Here is a 26034-nt window from a genome sequence, read left to right on the forward strand (position 1 = left end):
AGGATTCAACCGACAGCCAAATTAATTAATAAATGAATGTCTAACCATTTGAGCTGTCTAAACCCATTTCTTTCTTCTGTCCAGGGCTGTCCGAGCAAATTACCTTATGTCTGGTGCAAATGTATTTTATTATGCACCGTCCCTGGTCAGTAAACAAGCAAAATAAAATAAGACAAACCTATTTCAAACTCGTCATCATCGGTTAGGATAGTGGCATTGGCAACAGCAGGGGGTGGCTGACATGTTCTCAGCTGGTATGCTGTTAGAGAGAGAACAAATACTGAAATCTGCAACAGTGTATATGTGCACTCAAGTATGAGAGAGAGAGAGAGAGAGAGAGAGAGAGAGAGAGAGAGAGAGAGAGAGAGAGAGAGAGAGAGAGAGAGAGAAGGGTGGGGGAGTGTGTATATGTATTTTCTATTCAACTGCAGCACATTCTTTACTCTCATCATGATGAAACTTGATTAGATCATAAATTGCCACCTATCACTGTTGATGATCATCAAAAAACAATCACTAATTTAGCTGTGATGGGGGACATTTTAATATTAATCAACTGATTTTTTAAGGGGTGTTTCAATAGTACAGGAGAAAAACAGGCATAAGAAGGCATTCATCATTTATCATTACACACGACGATTTGTAATCATGTAACCATGTAGCAAAATGAGGAAGACCAAATGACTCATAAAAGAGGGAAAATTAAAGGCATTCCAGCATCCCTCCTTTCTCTTGTGATCTTCATTACTACACTATGGTCCCAGCAATGTGGAGAAGTGAAGATCAAATGAATTTGAATGAATTCAAGGGTCATTACAGCAGTGCAGGACAAGGTCTTTACTTAGCTGGTATCAAAGGGGAGGTTACCGTAATAATGCAGAACAAAGAAGCCGCTGGTGCTGAAGTCGCTGTGGAATTTGATGAGGATCTGATTGGCAGTGGTGGACACGCCCTCCTGTATGGAGTTGCCACTGAACTGACCGATTTGAGGCGAGGCCTGGTCGGGTCCATCCCTGATACAGAGAGGTGGAAGGAGTGGAGGTTGTGAGGTGGGAGGGAAAGAGAGAGATTGAACAAGTGAAGGGAGGAGGATGGCAGACAGAGAGAGAGAGAGAGCAAATTATTTATAAATAAATACAAGTAATAACTTGCTGGGATCAAAGAGCAGGTCTAGTTATCCCCAAGCAGTCGTTCTGAAGACCTGAGAAAAAGTTTTACATTAATCAACAGTGTCAAAGTAGAAGATGAGTATATGTTAACTGATGAGGCAGTAAAGCAAGGAAACTTTTGCCTCCTCCAGCCATGTTACATATTGATGCGGAATAAAGTTTTTGAGGAAAAAAAAATCTATGATAAAGAATACATTAAAAATGTAAAATAATTCAAAACCGGGTTTTTTTTTACTTGCAAAACATTCCTTTAAATTTTGTTGAGACTGTTAATATTCTGTATGTGTATGTACATAATTACTCTGGAAGGATAAAATTGTTTAAAAAATGTATTGATCATTATCACAAAGTCCTAAAGCCCTTAACTTAATAACATGACATATAAGGAACTGTAGCCCTGGGAATCAAAATTTAATTTAATCTTAATGACCTTTTGGATTTTCACTCTTTATGGAGATTAGGTTGTTAACTGTGAAGGGTGGGTATGTCCATGGGAGTGTATACCCACATTACTGTAACTACAGTACATGGCATCTTATCTCCAGTTCAATGACATGTCTACACTTGAAGATCAAACTTGAATTACACAGAATGTCATAGAACAATCAACATGTGGCAAAGATGTGACAATAATAATATGTTTAGAGTGATGGTAAGAAGTCAACCAACTCCTTAAGGCAACTATAAATTACAAAACAGATAAAAAGAGAAGAGGCCAGGGGTAGTAACACTAAAATAGTGATTGGCATGATACCAGTGGATGAGATTCACCCTGAGATGCTGAAGGCCCTAAATGTTGTCAGCCTGTTGTGTCTGAAGCATCTCTTGGGCAGCATCCACCATTGCCAGTTAGGGCTGCGGCCTCAAGTGAAAGAGTTTAAGTATCTATGGGCCTTGTTCCTGAATGAGGGTACAATGTAGTGTGAAATTGACAAGTGGCATAGTACTGAAATGTCATGTTGAAAATGGAGCTAAGCCTGAAGGTGAAGTTCTCAATTTACGGATACAAAGAGCTGAAATGAGCTGCCGGGGCAGGTTGGGGTCTGAGAGTGAGAAGGGGGATATTTGGGAGGAGCTCGAAGTACACCTGCTGCTCTAGTGCTCCTCCTGAAAAGAGCCAGTTGAGCCAGTTCAAATAACTAATGAAGATGCCTCTGGGAAGCCTCACTGTGGAGCTATGTCAGGCACGACCAACTGGAAGAAGAGACCCGGGGGCAGACCCAGAACATGCTTATATATTCTAGCTGAGCTGGGTGGACCTCAAGATCCCCCAGGTGGAGCTGGAGGGAAGTGGCTGAAAACGGATGGATGGACAGATAGCTGTAAGGTTGGCAAATACGACAATACACACACTGTGAGATGATTAAGATTTGGCAACCTCTGGAGTTTTTCTATACTGTTTCTACTAAGGTAGGTAAACCCATTATTATCTTTAGCTCTATTGAGAGCAATGTAGCATGAGCAGGACAAATTTTTGCCAATATAGGAATTTTGCATCTATGCCATGATGCAACTTGATTTGTGAGATATCTAAGTCACTAGATAAGGGAAAACGGGCATTTCCACCTAATCATTAGATATACAAATAGATTGCATCTAAATTGATTTGTTCAGGTCATTTACTCTATCATGACATGTTTCGCTATTGCAATGTAAAACTACATTTACCACGAACATTTCTCCCTATGCCATACCCCATGATGGATAGATGGGTGGATGGCTATGGGGTGATAATAGAACTTGTCAGTTGCAGTGGAGCCATTTATGAGGCATGCATTAGCTGCTGACAGCACAGAACACAAAAGCACCTCTGCTAATGAGAGCTTAAATTAGGTTTTTGTGATGTGATGTAGCATGTAGGAACAAACAACATGCTACTTTTCTCTGCGGATAAAAAGCAAGATTCATGCCAGAAGACAGTGCTTTTCTATTTCAATTATATATAAATGCCATTTCTGTACAAGAGAAAAGTATTTCATTACTGGCACATTCAAGTGGCTCCAGGCCTATTCACGTGAATGATGAACACTAAATGCTTTTTTGTATGTGTGTGTACCTTTAATATCTTATATATTAAAAAAAGTCTTATTGCAGTTTCATTTCAGAATGATCAGCAAAATGGGAGACGGCAGTCAGGCAGGGAAATGAAATGTTACCATCAGGGAAAAAAATTGTTTATGCGCTATTTCATTTGAAAACAGTAGTGCCAGTAGCTCCCTCTTCTCATACTGTGAATAGTAGCCCCATATGCTGGAAGGAATTTCCCTCCTCTCTCACCCATGAGGACAGCTCCATGACTGCCTGAGGCTTACTATACTACACAGAGGCAACAGAAAGGTACAGGGAGGAGGAGAGAGCGACAGCTGCTGGACTGATAACAGGCAGGTAGTATAAAGTAGTTTACTGCTCTAAAATTATCAGACAAGAGTTAAAGTTTCTACATATTAAGGTATCCAAGGTGATGTTTTCATGCTTGCACTTATTTCTGTCTTTTTACGTAAAACTCACTGGGGAGGAGAGGCACACAGTGACTCAAAATTAACTTCAGTTTCTTTTATTTCATCACGCACCACAATCTACTTTGTTTTAGCAAGGGGCTGTAAGAAAAAAAGGTGTCATGGAAAGAAACAACTATCCACAGATATCCAGAAAAAGGTCAACATATTTGGATGGCTGTTGTATCAACTAATATGGGTGTCACATAAAAAGCTGTGAGTAAAACCTGTCCAACTGGCCTATGGCCTTAACATTTTGTCAAAATTGCATGCAGCTTTTTTTTTTGCTGTTGCTATACGTAAGGAAAATACTCGCCCCAATACAAAATATTATTCAGAAAATGTTATACTCCAGTTTAAAAAAAAAAATAAAAATAAATAAAACTTCAGTTGTTAAACCTTTTGGGAGCTGCTCTACTAACAATGCACTGTATATGGTACACACTTGTTGAACATTTTAACAAAAAAGGTGTATTTTGTGGCTCACTGCTCAGTATTGCTTGTAAATTCTGCCACTGGTTTCTAAAGCTTCACCAAATGTCACTATTAATTGAGAAAGACTGCCTCCCAGTAATTGTCAACATAACTCTGTATGCAGCTCTGTATACAGAAAACCTTGCATGTTTGAGGTGTGCCATAAGCTGATAAATAATGTCATACTGAGAAAGAAATGAGAACTTACCACACATTGATGTAATCGTAGATTGCCTCTGTATTGATAACAGAGAAATTGATGTAGATGCCATACCCAGGAGGTACTCTGACAGTCCACAAGCAGTCCTGGAAGTGTGGATACTCGGCAGGGTGTCCAGGAGAGTAAATCGTGCCATTCATGGATGTTACATTCCCACCACAGAGAGCTGGAGGGATGGAAAAAAACAAATCAGAGAGGCTGGATAAAAAAAAGAAGGCCAGTCTTTGATTTAGCTCAAGTCATAAAACTTGGTTTATGACTGTATCGCCACTAACTGTTGATAAAACAAACCCTAACTGCGTGTTATTTGGTTATCACTGAGATACTGAGGGAGAATGCACCTGTTAGATACAACTGCATGGGATGGTTACTGGATGCCGTGAACTTGAGGACACTAAGTAATTCTGACAATGAAACTCCCCCGTCATATGCCTTCAGAGGGAATGTGTTAAAATTTAACTTTGACCTTGGAGTCAAAGCCAAAGCGCTGCCCTCAGGATCCAAAAAAAGGACTGTAAACTTGACAAGGACAATACGGTGTCTACGGAAGAGACAAAACTATTTACCACTTTCTCTGACAAATATCTGTTGTGGACTTCAAACACATGTTACCGCTTGAATTAACTTATGACAGGAAAGCCATAATTTGAAATTTACAACAGAGACAATCAGCTTTGTAAGCTTTGTAAGAAAGATTTGCCAATGCTCCATATATCATTATATATGTATGGGCTGTGTCAGTTTATAGTTCAGTGAAATGGTGCTACATTGGTGGTAAAAGTGAGTTGGATACTTTAACATGCTATAATAACGGACAGGAATAAAGCAGACTAAAGAACCTATATTTGTCTATTGAAAATAACTTCAAAGACCTTATTTTAGTGGGTAATGGCGATTAAAAAGCACCTCTGTCTTAATTTTTGTCAGCTTCTCAGAAAGCAGCCTGCATGACTTTCACAAGGATTTGTACATAGTTATTTAAGTATCTCGCCACTAAATTTGGGTAATCTGTCAAAAAATAAATCAAATAAAAGGCATTTAATGACCGATAAATATAATGTGTTGATACTGTAAATGTAGGCTATTTGGAGGAAGAATATAGGTCTTGGTAGTGCAATAGTAGTCTTTTTGTCTGCACATGAACAACACAGGCTAGAAAAAATACCTGTTTTTTTATTTTTTATTTTTTTTTAGAAGAGGCACTAGCCCAGTCACCTTCGCAGCGAGGTATGGGGTGATTCCAGTTCCTGCTGACTCCATGCAGACATGTGAGAGATGGTTCTCCAAGCAGAGTGTAACCTGGAAGGCATTCAAAGGAAATGGTCATCCCCACACTGTAGTCCTGACCGATCACTATGCCGTTACGAAACGGTCGTGGGTCCGGACACCTCTGTAGCTCATATGCTGGGGGAAAAACAAAAGCACACACAGAAGAGAAGGTTTATGAAACACAGACTCCAGGAAGCAAATACTAAAACACTACCACTATAATACTATAAGAACCAAAGCCTGGCTAGTGAGCTGTTAAGAACAGCTAACCTTGCATCACTGGTGAAATGTAATCACCAGATTGCCTAGATTATTATGTTCTCTTTTATTGAAAACATACCTCCTACCTACAGTGGTTGAAGCCCCAAAATGTAGTTCTCTCTTCATGAAAATGTTTTTATTTAGGTGTTGTCTAAAAAGTTCTAATTCAAAGTTTTGTTATATTGTTAGTCTATAACTAATTATTATTATCCACACTGGCTCTAACACATAAAATACTCAACTGACCTAGCCAACACTATTACTATTCAAGGATATGTAATATTGAATGTCTCAGCGGTCAGCATTGATTTCTATTTCTTTATTCTTTAACCTTTTGTAATCTTACAACCTCAGTAAATGCGTCTGCCTTGCAAGACTGAGCTCTGTCCCTGGTCTGTATCTAACCTGACTGATGGTCTTTTAAGTGTTCTATTAGCAAACTCTTCAATCTCTTTCCACTTTTTCAACTGCTGCTATGATAAAAACAAACAAAAAATATTTAACTTCACCATAAGGACCCATATTTGCTCCTCACCCTGGTAGACAATGTTGAAGCCATGCTTGTTCTGGGAGTAGTCGCTGTGGAAGAAAAGAGTGGTCTCGTGGGTGGTGCTAAAGAGAGAACTGGGCACAACAGGGCCACTGAACCGATCAATCACTGTTCCTGTCTCCAGGTTCCCGCTGCGCACCTCCAGATAGTCATGAACAGGCTCTGTGGAGAAGTTTAGAAACTGCAGATGGATCCCTAAAACCAAAAAGAAAGGGTTAATGTAGGAGACAATCTGAATATATTAATAAAGTAGCATGCACTAGAAGGATCTTTTTTTAACGCAATAAGTCGAGAGAAGAGGAGAGAAGTTAACAGAACAATGCAGGACCAAGCAGCAGAAAAGACATTAAAGCTAGCAGAACAAAAAAAGAAAAAGAGAGAGAAGAAGAAAGGAAAGACAGAAGGGGGATGACAGACCAAAGCCAATAGGGAGTTGAACTCTCCAGCTGCAGTCCAGGCTGCTCTGGTAATTCCCTGGGAAGCCTGGGCTGAGGATGACGCCGCTGAAGTCTGTCATAGAGCCGCCACACTGAGCTAAGGGAGAGCAACCAAGGAGAAAGAACATGTCACTTCTCCACAGAACGGCTCCATGGGAAAACAAAGAAAAAACAATCACTGGGAGGCAAAGAGCATTGTGTCTTTGTGGGTTTCAATGCATGCACAATTATTGTGTATGTTTATATATGCAGTATATGCTTATGTGTTTATGTCTCTGGTGTTTGAGCATGTCTGTGACTTGTGCAAGCACATCTCTGCTTGACTGTGGGGATTATGCTCCATAAGGGCATCCGTGAAAAGATAACAGACTCATGCACATGCCTTGTTTGGTGGTGCTTTAAATTAAAATAAATGAGGGAGTCGATTTTCAATACAGCACCACAGTTTTGCTCAGCGGTGGCAGTGATTACTTCACCCTCCCCCTCCAACACCCCACCTCTCTTCTGTGACTGTGAATTAGAGAACACTTCAGCTTGCTGTGAAGGTTACACTCATCCCCCTCTCCTGTGGCACATAACCCAGTCTTACATAAACCCCCAGGTGTAATGCAATTATAGCCACCACAGGCCCCAATGTAAACTTTTTAGTTAAATAATAAATAATTTCACCTTTTCCCATCTCAACCCTAACAGGCCTATTTATGTGGCCAATAGTTGGAAATACAAGGGGTATTGCTGCCATTTCTTTGGATACCATCAAGCAAGGCCAGAATGAGGCTAACATTATCTTGGGATTTAATTGTGCTGCTGGTGAGGGAAACCAGCATGACCAGTTTGTGTATGAAATGAAAGAGAAGATAAGAGGAGAGGAACTTATGAGGATGTTATACCGTTTGTGTAGGGGCATGCAACCACTTTTATGTGGGTTTATCAGCATCAAAGTAAATACAGATCCTGGGGTGCTGGGGTGAGCGTATGTACTGTAAACCAGCAAGGAATTGAGCTAACAAGCGCATTTTGTTTGTGATCAACTTTTTTTATTGGCACCTTCAGACATACAAAACAAATTACACAACGTGTGACTGGTGATAGCAGATGGTGCAAAGAACAGCCAAACAAAAAGAACAGCGCTGAGCTATCATTTTCTTGGTTGCAGTTGAGCTGGTATAATTTAGAGTTGTCATTAAGTAACAAAACAATCGGGTCAGGAGTTCTACATCCTATCACATCAGATATTATTGATGTTGTTTTATTCCACAACACATGCACCTGTTCACACTCCCAGACCATATGCAGGAAAGTTCCAGTTTGTTCAGGTTGACAGAACGTGCAATGGGTCAGTGGGACTGACTTTAGAGTTGTATCTCTTCTGAGGAGTCCAATATGTCCTATGGCATATGTTGAAGTGGATCTGCTGGCGATTTGGGTTCTTGGAACAGTGGAAAATGTTGTCCCAAACTGAGTTCTCCTATGGATACTTGTATCAGTTTAGCATAAATCCTGGACACTATTCCTCTCAAAGGAAAATCAACAAACCATTTAATGACAGTGCGCCTGGTGTACTGGGGACCTCAAAACTAGCTCTCAGATCTTCAAAACTCAACATACCTTTCTCACTGAATAGCTGGTCTAAAGTATAAATACCTCTGTCACTCCACTATTTACAAGTAAAGGGTTTGTTACCAGACATTAAGTGTGCATTGTGCCATACTGGAGTATTCAAATGCCACTTAATGGTGTAGCGTAGTTGCTCCTCCACCTGTTTAAAGTTGGTCATTGTGTTGGTGATAACACTGGACACTTTTTTGGACACACCCCTGCAAAGGCAAGGTCTTGCAGTCTTGCTCTATTTCTCTCCATGGAACTGCAGATGAGGGGTCCATCCACACTCTGAGGGCCAGTAGCTGAAAGGCTCTGTGACACATTTTAAGGTTGTGGAGAGCCAAGCCTCCCGTGTTTATGGTACGTTGCAGGGTAGAGTATTTTAGCCTAGGTTGTTTATTATTCCAAATATACAGCTGAATTAAAGTTTCAAGTTTCTTCCAGAAATGTATTGGTGGGGGTAAGGGGATAATTGTACTTGTATATTATGTTATAATTAACACAAGGAATTATGTTCATTTTAACAACAGCAAGGACACGCGCATTTAAGAACAGGCCTGTCAACAGTAAAGCTAGGATATATGTCTGCAGTGAACTGTGAAAACCAAGGGACAGGACATTTACAGAAGAGTGCAGTGAGTGAGTGCATTCATTTGCAAGCGGCTGTGTGTTTACACGCCCTTCGCACTAGTGTGTGTAAGTTTATGTACATGTGTAATTGGGGGCAACAGAACAGTGAGGTGTCAAAAGAGAAAGTCGTACGCTTCCTTAGTAATCTCTGGAATCCGTCACTGTGGCAATCAACTTTAGAGGAAGTGTCGGGGGAGAGTAGAGACTCTCATCAGAGGCATCAGAAATCAAACAACACACCGAGATGGTGCAAAGCCTTATTGATTTTTCTGAAAATTCATAATCCCTACCCCTCAAGCCTCCACGCCCACCCATCATCCCCTCCCCTGGTCTTACAATGAAATTGTTGCTTTCTCTAATACAAGTCCTCTGTTAGGCCATTGATCTATTGTGTGGCTGTGCATGAGCAAAGTATTGTAAAGTAAAAAAAAAAGATAAACAAGGAAAAAGTCAATGAGAAAAAATGAATGGCAAAAGACAAAAAAATAGACTGAATCTGTGTTTGATGCAACAAATACGGTTTTGGCATTTGGCACCTTATTGAAAGCATGCACGCTGGCAATGTCAGACTGTATAAAATAATACATTACCTAAACACAGTGGCACAGGGTAATTCCACCTTCTGACGGGGCCAGGCATGCAGGTAATATATGCATTACCCTGTTCAGGGAAACAAACAAAAACAATATATTCAGCACCTCCAAAATATAGTGCAATTTAAAAGAAAAAAGAAGAACCACTAAGATATCTAACAGACAGGTCTTCTGCAAGCAGATTGTATCTCTGTCCAATGGATCTTTGGAATTGGTCAACAGTCAGATTTTTGGATTTCTCAAAATCCTCTTTTCAAGGTCTTGTGTGTAAATATTTGATGGTATCAAGAGTAGGATAGGGACCTCTTGCTGCTAGCTGGGGCAGCAAGAGTACTGACTACTAGACTACTGAGAGATGTGTTCTAGAAAAGACATCCTACTTTCACACTTGTTTTCTGTTAGATAAAACAATATAATTTGTAAAATATTCTTAGCACTGTTTTAATCCTTTCAAAATGTAGTGCAGTCCGGACGTTTCCTGCAGCTAAGATGCTAGTAAAATGCATTAATACATGTGTATTCTCCAGCCAGCTCGTACACTAACGTCAAACCTGAAAACAGACATCTACTTAAGCATGGTTGTGTATACACAGCTGTACGACACACATACACGTAAACTCAAAAGACTCAGCTATACTTGTGTTTTTGTCTACAATGGCCTCTGGTCTATTTCTGGTGTTCAGACACTCAGCCTTAAGATGTGTGTAAGAAGTTGCTGGTTGGTCCAGAGAGAATGTGAAAAGAAGTGAATGCCCGAGACATGAAGAAAAATCGGTGTGGGATTAGTGAGGCAACTGTTAACACAATCCATCGCCCGTGGCGTTGGAGGGTTCTACAGCTGAAAACGCCAGAGCTACAGTATCTACTCGAGGAGGATTGGGGAAAGTTAAAGCTGCTTTGTAACAAGCGCACATGAACACACACGAACATCCAAGCAGAGAAGCACGCAAGCAAAGTACACACAATAAAGATGCAAGCTTAAATACATGGATAGTTACCTCACCCTTGTGCATTCCCACATTTCTTTTCTGTAAATACTGCTTCCGTTCACACACACACAAATTACATAGAAAAAGTACTTAGTAACGCTGCCCTGACAGACTCAGCCTTTGGGGGTATTCCCTTAAAAATTGTCACTCCAGGCAGGTAGATATGATTCACTTGTCATAACCATAAAATATCTGGATATCCGCTTCACCAGCACTGTATGTTTTCACCTACCTGTAACGAGAAGCCCTGATCACATTGGAAGGAAACCATGTCACCCACGGTGTAGCGGTCGCCCACTTTCTGGCCGTTACTGGGAGGCAGCGGCTCTGGGCACGAATCCAAACCTATTGCTTAGGACAGAGTCACAACACACAAGTGTGGACAGCGATCATTCTTCTGCACATTATGGCTACAATCAAAACCTGCAACTGCTCAACACATCTGTTATTGTTTAATTATTGAAAATCCATTACATATTTAATGGCAACATTTACACTTAATGACCTAATACCTATGGAGAAAAGGGAAACATTGAATTAAAACCAAATATTTAAAAACATGTAATTACACAGTGCCTCATTTTAATGTGCTTGTAATTGCACAATAATTGAGTACGTTTTTTTTTCCTCCTTCCCATTATCATAACATTTAGAAACTGGAACAAGTCACAAAGCTATTCTACTGGTGGCTGTAATCGCAAAATCCTTCTGACTGTGATCTGAAGCGATCACTGTGAAATTACAAAGCAATCCTTGACAGAAGCATTGAGCTCCATTGGAACAAAGTGAATACAGTGCCGAGTACCGAGAGACCTGATATTGTGTTTTATTGGGTTAAAAGCAATGGTGATCCCAGCTATGGGCTGTGTTAAAGGTGCTCTAAGTGATGTGATGCGTTTTTTAGGCTACAACATTTTTTGTCACACAGCAAACATCTCTTCCCTATCCGCTAGCTGCCTGTCCCCTGAACACACTGTAAAAAGACGCAGCCTCTGTAGACAGCCTAGGGTCCACAAACGACAACAAAAACAAACTGTGCCAACCTGCCCCACGAACCATAACAAACTGTGTTCCAGCCAATAACTGACAAGGAGCTGGTTGAGTCATGGGCTGTCTACAGAGACCGTGTTTTTTTACAGTGTGTTCAGGGGACAGGCAGCTAGCGGATAGAGGAGGAGTGAGGTGAGGAGATGTTTGCTGTATGTGACAAAAAAAATGTTGTAACCTAAAAAACGCGTCACATCACTTAGAGCACCTTTAACGTAAGGTAATTTGAGGTTAATTTAAGCTACAGTCACTTTTACAGACAGAAAATATATTCTACAGTTTCAGAATAAGATGTCCTAGAGGAGACTCAACAAATGCATATAAAATTCACAACTGCAGGCAGAGAAGCAAACATCTCACATTTTACTTCATTATTGATATGCCTATACACACTCAGTGAAAAGTAGCAATGGAAAAAAATGCTCATTTTTGTAAGTTTTCAACTGTCAAGTCATCTGTCAATAGGTTGTTTGAATTCAGTATTAAAATTGGCTGTTGTGCTGCTGCACCAATAATACATAAATGAAAGAAAGGAGACCTTTGTAAAAGCGCATAGACATTCATGCATACGTTTTTTCCATTATTAAGCAGGCTGTAGGGTGAAAGGTAGTGGAAAGGATATTCTAACCCAGCTACAAAAATAAGACCAATGTACTGTATCCCAACCTATGTGTAGGCAAAAATAACACATACACACAGCCCTCAAAAAAGAAAAATACACACAAATGTACAAACACTCACACACAAGCCCACTCAAAGAGTTAACCTGCCCAAGCGAGTAGGTGGGTGGATGAATGTAAACATATCAGCCGAAATGGCCACAAAAGATTCAGAACAATTTATAGGCAACTCTTCAGAGCACTGAGTAGCAGGAGTGGCCACTCCACTGAGCATCTAGTGATATTTACAGAGGATATTTGGGTGGGAGGAGAGAGTAACCTAAGAGCGCAGAGCAGGAAGCAATATGACAGATATTCACAGATACAACAACTAAAGAAGAGCTACTGCACAAGATGAGTGGGTGGATTCTTTGAAGTTTTGTCATATGTGGGTTTAAATAAAGTATGACTTTGACAATTTAATATGAAATTGATTCAAGGAGATTTGGTGATGCAATTCATGAAAGAGCTGCCTATAGTGAAAGGCTGCCATGATGTAGGTTTGACATCAAAGCACAATGCAGCTATAAATAACTGTTTCATGAAATGATCATGTTTGTTTTAACTGTAGGGAACAATCGTCAGTTTCCTAATGCAGTGCATTATTACTTCAATAGTGGTTCAAAGAATCAAAGTGAATATAGGATTGGTGAAATATTGTAATAGATGCTCTGCTCTGTTTGCATTATATACAGGAACAAAAAAGAAAGTGCATGTGTATCTGTACATTCATGTCACACAGAGAACACTAGAAATAAACTTATTCATACAAAACTTCATGGATTCAACCAAACCTGAGGTCAGAAAAACATTTTGTTGGTAAGCATATATTAAAGGCTGCATTAATCAGTAATAGACAATCAAAGTAAGGGTCCAATTTACACAGCCAGAGGCAGTGTGCCAGGTCACAGATGGACCTTTACGCTCAGGTCAGTTTAAGTGTGTGTGCCCATTAACAGACGGCACCCTTGAGCTCCAGATGGGTTCCAGTCAAGTTGTCAGAATACACATTTTGGCAAGGATTGGTGTCACCCTGCTGTGAGAAGGTCGACACCCACTGTTCCCGAGTACGCAACTGCGTCTGGAGGGAGTCCCGTCCATGAAACATGCTTCATATTTTTAACAGCATGTCTTGCCGGTTGTATTTAGCCAATGAAATGTCAGAAGTGTGTGTCAGCATTATGCATTGCTTCTATTGGACTCCCCCCAGATTGTTGAGAATTGATTTGATAGACACACCAAATTGTTGGATATGTAAGAGGATAGCCAACTACTTCATGTCCTATGGTCCTGTGATAAGGTCCAGGAATTGTGGACTGGGATACATGATAACCTACAGTCAGGTCCATAAATATTGGGACATTGACACAATTCTAATCTTTTTGGCTCTATACACCACACAATGGATTTGAAATGAAAAGAACAAGATGTGCTTTAACTGCAGACTTTCAGCTTTAATTTGAGGGTATTTACATCCAAATCAGGTGAACGGTGTAGGAATTACAACAGTTTGTATATGTGCCTCCCACTTCCCTTTTTTAAGGGATTTATGTTCTTTGTGTGTGGTGTTAAAAAAGTTAAAAAATGTTTTTGTTAATCTCAAAAATAGAAGTGTGTCACCAGTTACTAGCTAAACTTGCCTACTTCAAGTGTAGCTGAGAGTTTTACCTACTCTTGTAGGAATTTACATAAATGTATTTATTACAATAATATATTGGACATGAAAAGAAAAGTGTTTAATATTTGAAAAAGTAGGTTGGTCGCAAAAAATACACCAACATAATGAAAGCTACTTTGCAGATGCAAAAGCAAAAACATGCAGGTTACACAATAGAGAATAGTTTACTGAGTGGAAAAGCGGTCTCTATGTAAGGGTACACAGAAATGCAGCAGCAAAGGTTGAAAGGTTCAAGACATGTGCAGTAGGAAAGAATGGAGTAGAAAAGATAATTTAAGGTACATCAAATGCACATTTCGGCCTCAATCATTGTGTCGTGTGAAGTTGAGCTTGTACACAAACCGACTGGTCTATCTCACTGTTAATCAACATATCTATCTATCTGCAAAATAAGCTATCATGCTTGCCTGTAAGCCCTCCTTACATGTTAGGATGATCCGATCAAAATGTGAGTATCAGCATTTGGTTGTGTCCCATTTGACTTATGGGGGAAGAGGCTGAATAGTATGTTATGTATTGGCTATAAAGCTTTTGTAAACTATTCACAGTCAGTTGACCCTTGACCCCGTATGACACAAAACAATGTTTTATTTTATCACATTTTGCCTTTATTATATGAGGAGGTTGTAAACCCAAAGTTCCTGTCAGTTTGAACAAAAATCTCACATCTGTCACTGAGTTAAAATGCTATCTAAGCTATCATATTTGACTACTTTAGAATTCTGATAAAATGCATTCAACATTTTTTTCGATGATCCTACATTAATCCAGAATGCAACTATTCACATCAAATAAATCATATTATCTTATTTTGAAAAATGAAATGAGCAATACGTCCATATTTGAAGGTAATAAGTAACTTTGACAGGCTTATAAATAGCTAGTAGTAACTAGGGATGATTATCATCACAAATATCAGATCGTTGTTATCTTCCTCTGTATGCTGATCATCATTCTTCATTATCATCATTAACCAGAAAAATAGTTAAATTTTCGCTACCTTCATAATTAAGTAAAACCACCAGGTAATCTGCAAAATTAACTGACAGTATCAAAACCACGATCATATTAATTTGCAAACATAGTCAACCTTCTTGATCCTGCCATCATGACAATAAAAAGAAAACTGACACAAGCCTCACATTTCTTGAAAGAGGGCACAAAATCGGTTACTTGTGGGGTGCGAATGCACATAGGCAAGATTATTTTTATAACTTTGATAATTGAGAAGCACAAAAACGGTCCCGTCAAGATGCAGTACAACTTGAAAAAAATACGGGAGGATAAAATACACTAATGGTAGGAATGTCAGTATCTGCAAGTAAAGTCAGAGTGAGATTCAATAATCATCAATGACATCAGCTTCTTCAATCCTTTTAAAAGCAGTGGGTGGGAAGGAGAGATAGCTCAGAATTAAGTATGTATCGTGAGAATGCCTGCTGTGCACCTCGCTTACAGTCTGATGTTTAGTGTGTACAGAAATACAGAAGGTCATGTACCTATTATGTTAAATCCCACCACAGTCCATCACAATTAAAACAGGTTCAACAACTCTCCTCCAGTACCCCATGATTTATTCATTGAGCGTTTTTGGCTATCTTGCCTTCATCAGGACGGTGCCTGTGGCAGTTTCCAGTTTCTGGGTTTCTTACTCATCAATGGCTAAAATGGCTGAATATCCATTTTTCAATACAGGTAAACAAATTCTGGAATCTTCAACCTAATTATTCAGGCTACTTTTTCAAAACACGCTGTATTCAACTAACCTCCATCACTTACTATGATTTACCAAATTAATTTCAAAGTCCATCTGCATTTAAACTTAACGGTGCAAATAAAGAGACTTGCATCAAAATGAAAGTGACACTTCTGGTGGCGTTGCACTAGCATTAAATTGAGAGTTGCAAAGTACATACTGACTAGCACATGAGAGAAAGACCACATCATAGCCATTTTACGTTGTATTGCCGTGTACATTACCGCAGCACAGCTTACAGTATGGTTCACTGCTGAAGAAGCAAGTGTTAAGAATATGTGATTTGATTGCAAGTAAAGTATGTGTATGGACCAGATGACTGTGATTTTTGCTCTTGGTCTTTAATGAGCCATGATATAATAATTTACTTGAAAAGTGCATAAATTCAGGTACAGAGTCCTGTAAGGGGCTCCAGTCGGGGACTACATAGTTCTGCTGGGGGACGCACACGCGGGCAATGATGGAGACACATGGAGAGGCGTGATTGGGAGGAACGGCCTCCCTGATCTAAACCAGAGTGGTTGTTTGTTGTTGGACTTCCGTGCTAGTCATGGATTGTCTATAACGAACACCATGTTCGAACATAGGGATGCTCATAAGTGTACGTGGTACCAGAGCACCCTAGGCCAAAGGTCAATGATTGATTTTATAATTGTTTCATCTGATCTGAGGCCGTGTGTTTTGGACACTCGGGTGAAGAGAGGGGCGGAGCTGTCAACTGATCACCATATGGTGGTGAGTTGGGTCAGGGGGTGGGGGAAGACTCTGGACAGACCTGGTAAGCCCAAACGGGCAGTGCGGGTAAATTGGGAACGTCTGGAGGAGGCCCCTGTCAGACAGACTTTCAACTCACACCTCCGGCGGAGCTTTTCGTGCATCCCTGTGGAAGCTGGGGGCATTGAACCCGAGTGGACAATGTTCAAAGTTTCCATTGCTGAAGCCGTGGCTAGGAGCTGTGGTCTTAGGGTCTTAGGTGCCTCAAGGGGCGGTAACCCACGAACACCGTGGTGGACACCGGTGGTCAGGGAAGCTGTCCGACTGAAGAAGGAGTCTTTTCGGGATATGTTATCCCAGAGGACTCCGGAGGCAGTTGCAAGGTACCGAGGGGCCCAAAGGGCTGCAGCCTCTGCCGGCGTCTCCCTTAGAGATAGGGTGAGAAGCTCAGTCATCCGTGAGGAGCTCGGAGTAGAGCCGCTGCTCCTTCGCGTCGAAAGGAGCCAGTTGAGGTGGTTCGGGCATCTGGTAAGGATGCCCCATGGGCGCCTCCCTAGGGAGGTGTTTCAGGCACGTCCAGCTGGGAGGAGGCCTCGGGGAAGACCCAGGACTAGGTGGAGGGATTATATCTCCAACCTGGCCTGGGAACGCCTCGGGATCCCCCAGTCGGAGCTGGTTAATGTGGCTCGGGAAAGGGAAGTTTGGGGTCCCCTGCTGGAGCTGCTACCCCCGCGACCCGATACCGGATAAGCGGACGAAGATGGATGGATGGAAGTACTTTTTTAATATTTTTTATTTAACCTTTATTTATACCGATTGAGAACAAATTCTCATTTGCAACGACGACCTGTCACATTCACACAGTTACACATTTATACCTGGAAACTGCCCAGTACAACCACAGTCTCCGACCCAGATTTATTCTGTAGGTCTGGGGATTGAAACAACGGCCGCCCTGTCACAAGCTTGCTTCTCTAACCTTAAGGCCACCACTGCCCAAGCATTACATAAGCATACACATTACCATGGTTTCATTTGAGTGGAGTAACATCATCTAATTTCAGTGGATGAATTTCTTTTCCAGAATAGATTCATTTTGTTGTCACAGTCACTACATGTAGCTCATGTGTGTAGTCAGCTATAGCTTACTGCATACTGTCTGCCTTAGGAGAGCTGGTTAAACGCTTGGCTTTTGAAAAGTCGTAGTGGTGGGTGGTATAAGATTTCTATAACTGGTCTCAATGGACTGCAACAATCCCCCAAAGGAAACATTTTAAAACAGATGGTTGACTGGCTGGGTCTGTGCCAATCCCTCTTGCCTTTTTCTTCCCACTGTACTGAGCATTCAGAGAATTAATTTGTCGCTAAAAAATTGAGTGTGTAATAAATAAAAGGCTAGAAATAAGATACAAACATACAACCAACTAGTCTGGATAGAGGATTTCTGTAATTCAACCAAAAAAAAAATCAAAATCTGAACTCACAAAATGGGAAACAACAGACCACAAAAACAAAAATGCTTAATGAGCATAGTTCCACAGAGAAGCAACATGGCTTGATCACACATACAAATGTTTGCCAATAGGCAGACAGTAGAACCATATGGCAGGCAAGCTAAGAAATATGAACAGCAACAGAGAAAGCAGTTTGACTGGAGCCAGGGTTTACACAAAGCATCAGGGAATGCACTTTACAACGGCAGCAGTGGCAAAGTGTAAGACCGACATAGAGGAAAGAGCTGACTGAGACATGGCATTGAAGTGATTCTCAGCAGTAGGTCGCGGTGGTGGGGGAGGGGGTTAGTGCAGAGAGGAAAGAGCCCACAGAGAGAGACAGCTACGGAGTGCTTCCAGGAAAGAGGAGGGTGTTGTGGAGACGAACGCCGACTGCAAGAGACATGACTGTGAAATTGTTCTCTCTGCAGTGGTATGATGCTCGCGGACTGAAACGACTGACAGCGAGGACAGACTCAGTGACAGGAATGCTTTTTTGTTTTGCAATACATTTTGAGGGAACGGACTGTTAGTTAGAGTGGAAACTGGTTTTACTCAAAACCACGTTTTTGTTTAGTTAAGTTGCGTATGAGATCTCAAAGCTGGTCTGTTAGCAGGGCTTGTATCACATCCTTTTTTGAAATACACATCCTCCAGCATTTTATCTAAACATTTTGGAGTTCATGTCTTCTCAACTACTTTTCCCGTGGTTGCACTTTTTCACTGCCCTCGATGTACTTTGCTGAAAATGAGTGACAATGGGTCTCCCATAATCACACATTGTACGAAAATTGCTTTTACGTGAAGGTGAGCTGTAAGTAACCAGCTAGCAGAAAGACAAATGTGAGGAAGAGACAGAGAAAGCACCAACTTAAAATCCATCTAACCTTTGATAGACAAATAGCAATGAGGAAAATTACCTTGACATTAAAAGAGACAATGGGAAAGTGCCAGAGATGTAAATAACAGTAGGTAAATTGGTCACAAAGGACTGTATTATTAAATTTCTGCAGAAGAGCTCCATGCAAATCAGCACCCCTATTTTCATTTACACAATTTTTGAATGGGAGGACTTAGTAAATCAGTTGCTCCACTGGGGCCAGCTACACTCCTTAAATTTTAGTGCACAATAAATGTCCAGCATGCTCCTTTGCAAATATGCCCCTAACTGAATAGCCCACTGAGAGTGAGTAAATTTAGTCCCTAAATGAAAAAGGATGTGGGTCCAGTACATTGTAGCAATGGGAGGAAACGACCATTGGGGAATATCATGCCAGAATGAAAAGAGTGAAAGAAAGAAAAACTTTGCCCACTCACTCTATACCCTCACACTCTTTCTTTCTATGCCCAACTGTGCCACGCAGACCAGCTTTCCATCTTATTTCTTATACCTCTGTGCGGTAGCTGGAAGCCGGTGGCAGATGGACACATACAAACTGACAATGGACAAGTGACAGGCAGGCAGGGACGCCGTCTCTCCTCATACCTGTGTACTCCAAGTGGAAGCCAGCGGCAGATACACTGATGTCAGACTGGAAGGTCAAGTACAGGTTGTTTGATGTGCTGTTCAGCAGCTGAGGAATTGTTGTACCTGTGTTTTATAATATACATAAGACAGTTACAACCATGTCTAGTCCATATTCCAGATTCAAGACTAGCAAAAACATGTGGACATGTACAATGCATGAACATGTATTGAACGTCAGTAATATGCACTATAGATAATAATTCAGATACTGTAACAATTCTGCTATAGGTTAGTTAAATGATTTTATGGAGTCTGGACATCGCAGCCATTTTACCTCCATAAACTCGCTGAAGGAGAGTTGCTGAGTATATCAGCATGTACATATGAAATGATGGTGCAAAACTAAAATACAAAGTGCCTCACATAATCATAGACAATCACATACATACACACACACATATATATATATATATATATATATATATATATATATATATATATATATATATATATATATATATATATATATATATACACACACATATACATACATATATACACACACATACATATACACGCACACACATATACATATACACGCACACACATATACATATATATATGTATGTGCGTATATGTGTATATATGTGTGTGTGTATATATATATATATATATATATATATATATATATATATATATATATATATATGTGTGTGTGTATATATATATATATATGTGTGTGTATACAGTGGGGGAAATAAGTATTTGACCCCTTGCTGATTTTGCAGGTTTGCCCACTTACAAAGAATGCAAAAATCTACAATTGTAATCATATGTACATTCTAACAGTGAAAGACAGAATCCCAAAGAAAATTCCAGAAAATCACATCATATGAATTTATTAAAATTGATAACCATCTGATGAGGAAAAACAAGTATTTGACCCCCTGGACAAACAGCAAGTATTCTGGCTCCTACAAGCCAGTTAGTCTTTCTTTAAGACACAGCCCCAATCCGAACCAATTATCTACATCAAATACACCTGCCTCACCTCGTTACCTGTATAAAAGACACCTGTCAACACCCAAACAACCAGCATCCAACATCACCACCATGGGCAAGACCAAAGAGCTTTCTACGGACATCAGGGACAAGATTGTTGATCTGCACAAGGCTGGGATGGGCTACAAGAGAATCGGAAAGCAACTTGAGAGAAAAGATCAACTGTCGGTGCAGTTATCAGGAAATGGAAGAAGCACCACACCACCGCCAACCTCCCTTGGTCTGGGCCTCCACACAAGATCTTGCCTCGTGGGGTGTCCCTGATCATGCGAACGGTGAGGAATCATCCCAAAACCACAAGGGGGGAACTGATGAATCAACTGAAGGCAGCTGTGACCACAGTTACAAAAAAACGGTTGGTAACACACTACGCCCGTCATGGATTGAAATCCTGCAGCGCACGCAAGGTCCCCCTGCTCAAGAAGAAACATGTACAGGCCCGCATGAAGTTCGCCATTCACCACCTGGACGACTCAGAAGAGGGCTGGAAGAAGGTGATGTGGTCAGATGAGACCAAAATAGAACTTTTTGGCCTCAACTCAACTCGTCGTGTTTGGAGGGCAAAGAACACCGAGTACAACCCAAAGAACACCATCCCCACCGTCAAGCATGGTGGTGGCAACATCATGCTTTGGGGTGCTTTTCAGCCAAGGGGACGGGACAACTCCATCGTATTGAGGGGAGGATGGGACGGGGCCATGTATCGTGGAATTCTGGACCGACATCTCCTTCCCTCAGTGAGAGAGCTGAAGATGGGTCGAGGATGGGTGTTTCAGCACGACAACGACCCTAAGCACACCGCCAAAGCAACAAAAGAGTGGCTGAAGAAGAAGCACATCAAGGTTCTGGAGTGGCCTAGCCAGTCTCCAGACCTGAACCGATTGAAAATCTTTGGAGGAGCTTAAAATTGAGTTGCCAGGCGACAACCCGGAACCTGAATGATTTGGAGGCTGTCTGCAGGGAGGGTGGGCCAACATCCCTGCCGAAATGTGCACAAACCTTGTCACCAACTATAAAAACCGTTTGACATCTGTGCTGGCCAATAATGGCTTTTCTACAAAATATTAACATGCTGTTTGTCCAGGGGGTCAAATACTTGTTTTTCCTCATCAGATGGTTATCAATTTTAATAAATTCATATGTGATTTTCTGGAATTTTCTTTGGGATTCTGTCTTTCACTGTTAGAATGTACATATGATTACAATTGTAGATTTTTGCATTCTTTGTAAGTGGGCAAACCTGCAAAATCAGCAAGGGGTCAAATACTTATTTCCCCCACTGTATATATATATGTATATATATATATATATATATATATATATATATGTGTATATATTTCCCCCACTGTATATATATATGTGTATATATATATATATATGTGTGTATATATATATATATATATATATATATATATATATATATATATATATATATATATGTGTGTGTGTATATGTGTGTGTGTGTGTGTATGTATGTGATTGTCTATGATTATGTGAGGCACTTTGTATTTTAGTTTTGCACCATCATTTCATATGTACATGCTGATATACTCAGCAATCTCCTTCAGCGAGTTTATGGAGGTAAAATGGCTGCGATGTCCAGACTCCATAAAATCATTTAACTAACCTATAGCAGAATTGTTACAGTATCTGAATTATTATCTATAGTGCATATTACTGATGTTCAATACATGTTCATGCATTGTACATGTCCACATGTTTTTGGTAGTTACACTCACACAAATATACATACACACACATACACAATAATAAAAAATATATGTGTATTATTTTTTTAAGCAGTAGAGTCCATTTAAAAAAAAAAATTTAAAAGGCATTGGATGTATTTTGTAACATCCTTGGTCAGAAAATTTCGTCAGCATTTTGGAACATTTGTAATTTATGAAAGGCTTTTTGGATCAACCATAAAAGACAACAATGATCGTTGTTGCATCACAAATGCTGTCTCTGTTACACATTTTAAATCATGTTCGACACTTCCTTCCACAAAATTAAACCCATGAACATGAGCACGATCTGTAATTCTAACTCTTAATTGTGTGGCAACACTGATGTCTTGGATCATATTCTCTATTTCAGGAGTATGTCTTCGTCAATTTGCATGGAGACCTTTACATACATTCATAATCACCTTCATCAGTTTAGCCCCAGATAAAATTGATTGCTAGCCATTTATAAAGCCTTAGCCTTTTCCATCCTGCACAGTGAAAGCTGTACTGTGTAGCTATAACAATATGTAAAGCATTTCGTTCCAAAATGAGATATCCACCACTTGAGAAATTTGACACCTAGTCTTATAAAACAGATAGCCGATATAGAGACAGAAGTCATTACGCTACACCAGTCCCTCTGATACTAGGATCCAGCATCTAAAATTATATGATGGCCTGTTTCTAGTAGGTTACCATGTGGCAAGAACACCATTTTCATTAGTGAGAGGCCTAAGGCAAAACTACATTTGTAAAACTCCAGACTGAAAGAGGAGCTACATTATGAAGCTATCTAATGCCAAGACATGACTATTGTGTGACAGAGGAAGGACATTTTTTCTTCTTTGACTTAGTTAACTGTTTTTTTGACAGCATTCTCAAAAAGGACATGCCAAATGCCATCAGATCCATCACCTTGTGTCTGCTGCTGGGGCCCTGTGACATCTGATTGAAATTCAAGAGTGAGCTAACTAAAATTCAGTTGTATAACTTTTACCTGAGTAGCTACCAAGCCTTCGAGCATTGCCATCAACCCCGTCAAAGAAATCCAGCGAATCCCAGTTATGTTCTGTGGCGAAGGTCACAACTTGAATCTGAAAAACAAAAATGCCTTAATATAAATGCTAAAGAAAGCAGGAAAAATACACAAACATTAGAAAACAAATGCATTTAAATAGCAAAAAGACTAGCTGACCATGTAACATCTTGTTATCTCTCATCAAACATTATATTACAACGATCTGCATCGGTTTTCGCTTACTTGGATGCCGGCTCCCTCGGGGACAGAGATTTTCCAGGCACAGTTCAGATAGTTGGTGTACGGATCTGGGTATCCGGGAGAGAGGATAGTGCCCCTGCGGTCAGTTAACACCCCGCCGCAGGGAACTAGACAAAAGATAACAGATTGAGAAGAAGAGAACAAAAAATAGAGAGTCAGTCATGACAGAGTTCAGGCTGAAGTCTGCACACACACCTGCAGAGCACGGATGGGGCAGGGGTCAGAGTGGGAAATTAGCAAACCGTCAAGCATTTAAAAGCATCATGCCACCCGCTAATACATGGATTTTAAATGAGAATCTGTAAAAACACTTCATATGATGTAATTCTATGGACTCCAAGGAAACCCAGCCTGATAACCATAAGTTGTACTTGTGGTATATTTTGCAAACAAGCTTTTTTTTATGAGTTTTAAACAGTATCCTGCATCATTGTCCAGGTGATATTGTCCTTCAATACCTCAGTGGAGTTTTGCATGGCAGCACACTCGCCTCTCGCTCTATTCAGACATTCAACAGTTCAAACCTGATGTTATTTGATCTCTCGCAGGCCACACAAATCACATCTTTCAATTGTGAAAGCTATTCCTCTCAAAGCGCACCTTGTTTCTACCAGTGCCACAAGTAACATATTTATCAAGCCTCTCGGCTCTCAGATGAATCTTGAAATTCACTGACCAGGTTGTGCTGACATTTTCAGGCACTTTGATATATTTGAGCATGGGTAAAAATCAAAATGAAAAAAGGGCCCTAACTGTTACAATTTCTTTATTGCTTTTCAGACAGTGCCAATTGGCCTTGTATCCGGCCAGCTAACTTCTACAGTGTTCGGCTCCACTTTTTGTCCATTAAGGATTGTGGTAACCCAGCCTTGCAGACTAGAATCCTTTGATTATTACACACAACAAAACACAGAAGCAAATGCATTTCCTTCCTATTGAAATGTAGTTCTGCTGGCTAATACAGAAACAAGCAACCCATTAGGCTGATACACTATCACAATAAGAGAAGTTTAATGCACAAGTGTGTTTTCTTTATTATTTATAGCTTTGCTCTCCGAGATCCATTTTTCTGCTGTCACCAGCTGGAATGGAATCTGTTAAACCATTGCATACATTTCAACATAAATGACCGATACTATATACTACAAATAGAAGCGGTATACATTAAAAGTCTATATCAAAGCCTAGTGTCTAAGGTGTACCAACTCCTTTATTGCTTTTCTTAGAGTTACCTAGCATTTGCTGTAACAGTTCTCCTGTATGAGCAAAGCTGTCACTCAGGGTGGATGATGTCCTTCAGATGTTCACAGAGTAGTACGATGGGGCCTCACAATGAAGAACCAGCTGCTATTTGTCAAGGACAAGGGTATACCCTGTACAGGTCAATGATAATAACCATTTTTCATTTTTTCAATATCCATCAGCCACTGGAGGGTTCAATGTCAAAGACAATGGGAGACACAGAAGATTAAAGAAGAAAATATGCTACTCATCACAAAGAAAAATCACACATTTTCAGCTATCAGCTTGCCACAATTTCAAATTCATCGATATTTTATAGGTGATATCTACCTGATGGAATTATGCCAAAGAGACTACTCTGTTCCATTAATTCCAAGTGACACATTCGAGAAAATGACTTCAATACTGTACCTCACAGCAATCACACATCGGAGCAATCACACTTTAATATAATCACCGCCGCGGTAATGTCATCGTCAGCTAACGCAGTTCATATGTATAGTATTAAGTATTGTTTAACTCTTGCTTCAAGACTAAAAGGAGAACAGCTTGTGTATTTCTTTTTAGAATTCTGCTCTGCAAATGAAACATGAAGGTCAATGCCTATTAAATCTAGAGTACTGTAGTCAGAATGTAGTATCCTGTGGACACTGGTTAAAGGCTCCTTGAAGGTACAGTATAAGGTGCCAATTCCCTAAATGACATAGTTAGTGACCGAGTGTCCAGAATGTCATTGTCAGTAACTGTTTTCTATTGAATTATGTCCTGCTGGCTGTCCAGAATCATCAGATCTTCATTAGGTCCAACATTTAATGCTTGAGCAAAATGTCTGAATATAATAAAAGAACCCTTTCAAGAATAACAAAATATAGGCCTGTTCTCTCTCGGTCTATAGAACTTAAATTCTTCTAGCATGAGACCACTTCTTGACAACAAGACTCATTCCAGAGAAAGTCACAGTATTTCAGTATAATTTAACAGCTCCTTTGAGTCCCCTGAGCTGTCAGTTAATGTAATTGGTCGAGCAAGATTAGAAATCATGACACTCATAAAAGAATGAATGCTCTGCACCCGTCTCAATCTGTAGCAGGCTCATATGTCAGAGTTACTGCAGGTAGACAAGCGTGGAGACTACACACATTATGAGACACCATTTGACACCATCTGATATGCAGGGAATTCACCGCAACTTTTAATTAAAAGTGTTTTAATCAAGA

General features: G+C 40.2%; 1 protein-coding gene across 4 annotated transcripts in view; it reads right to left on the reverse strand.

Moving 5' to 3' along the window:
• Positions 1-26034, reverse strand: part of LOC114556692 (CUB and sushi domain-containing protein 3) — a 258762-nt gene that overhangs the window by 73760 nt on the left and 158968 nt on the right. For 3 of the 4 annotated variants that reach the window (XM_028579713.1, XM_028579711.1, XM_028579714.1), the window contains exons 35-45: positions 23558-23682; positions 23294-23390; positions 19523-19627; positions 10922-11040; positions 9698-9767; positions 6856-6972; positions 6424-6633; positions 5574-5762; positions 4347-4524; positions 868-1013; positions 179-259 (exon numbers count right to left, since the gene is read on the reverse strand). In XM_028579713.1, coding sequence (XP_028435514.1) covers positions 179-259; positions 868-1013; positions 4347-4524; positions 5574-5762; positions 6424-6633; positions 6856-6972; positions 9698-9767; positions 10922-11040; positions 19523-19627; positions 23294-23390; positions 23558-23682 — 1437 coding nt within the window. The remainder of the gene's footprint in view (positions 1-178; positions 260-867; positions 1014-4346; positions 4525-5573; positions 5763-6423; positions 6634-6855; positions 6973-9697; positions 9768-10921; positions 11041-19522; positions 19628-23293; positions 23391-23557; positions 23683-26034) is intronic. The other variant, XM_028579712.1, reaches the window with a different exon arrangement.

Source organism: Perca flavescens, chromosome 6 (assembly GCF_004354835.1).
Source record: "Perca flavescens isolate YP-PL-M2 chromosome 6, PFLA_1.0, whole genome shotgun sequence".
NCBI lineage: Eukaryota > Metazoa > Chordata > Actinopteri > Perciformes > Percidae > Perca > Perca flavescens.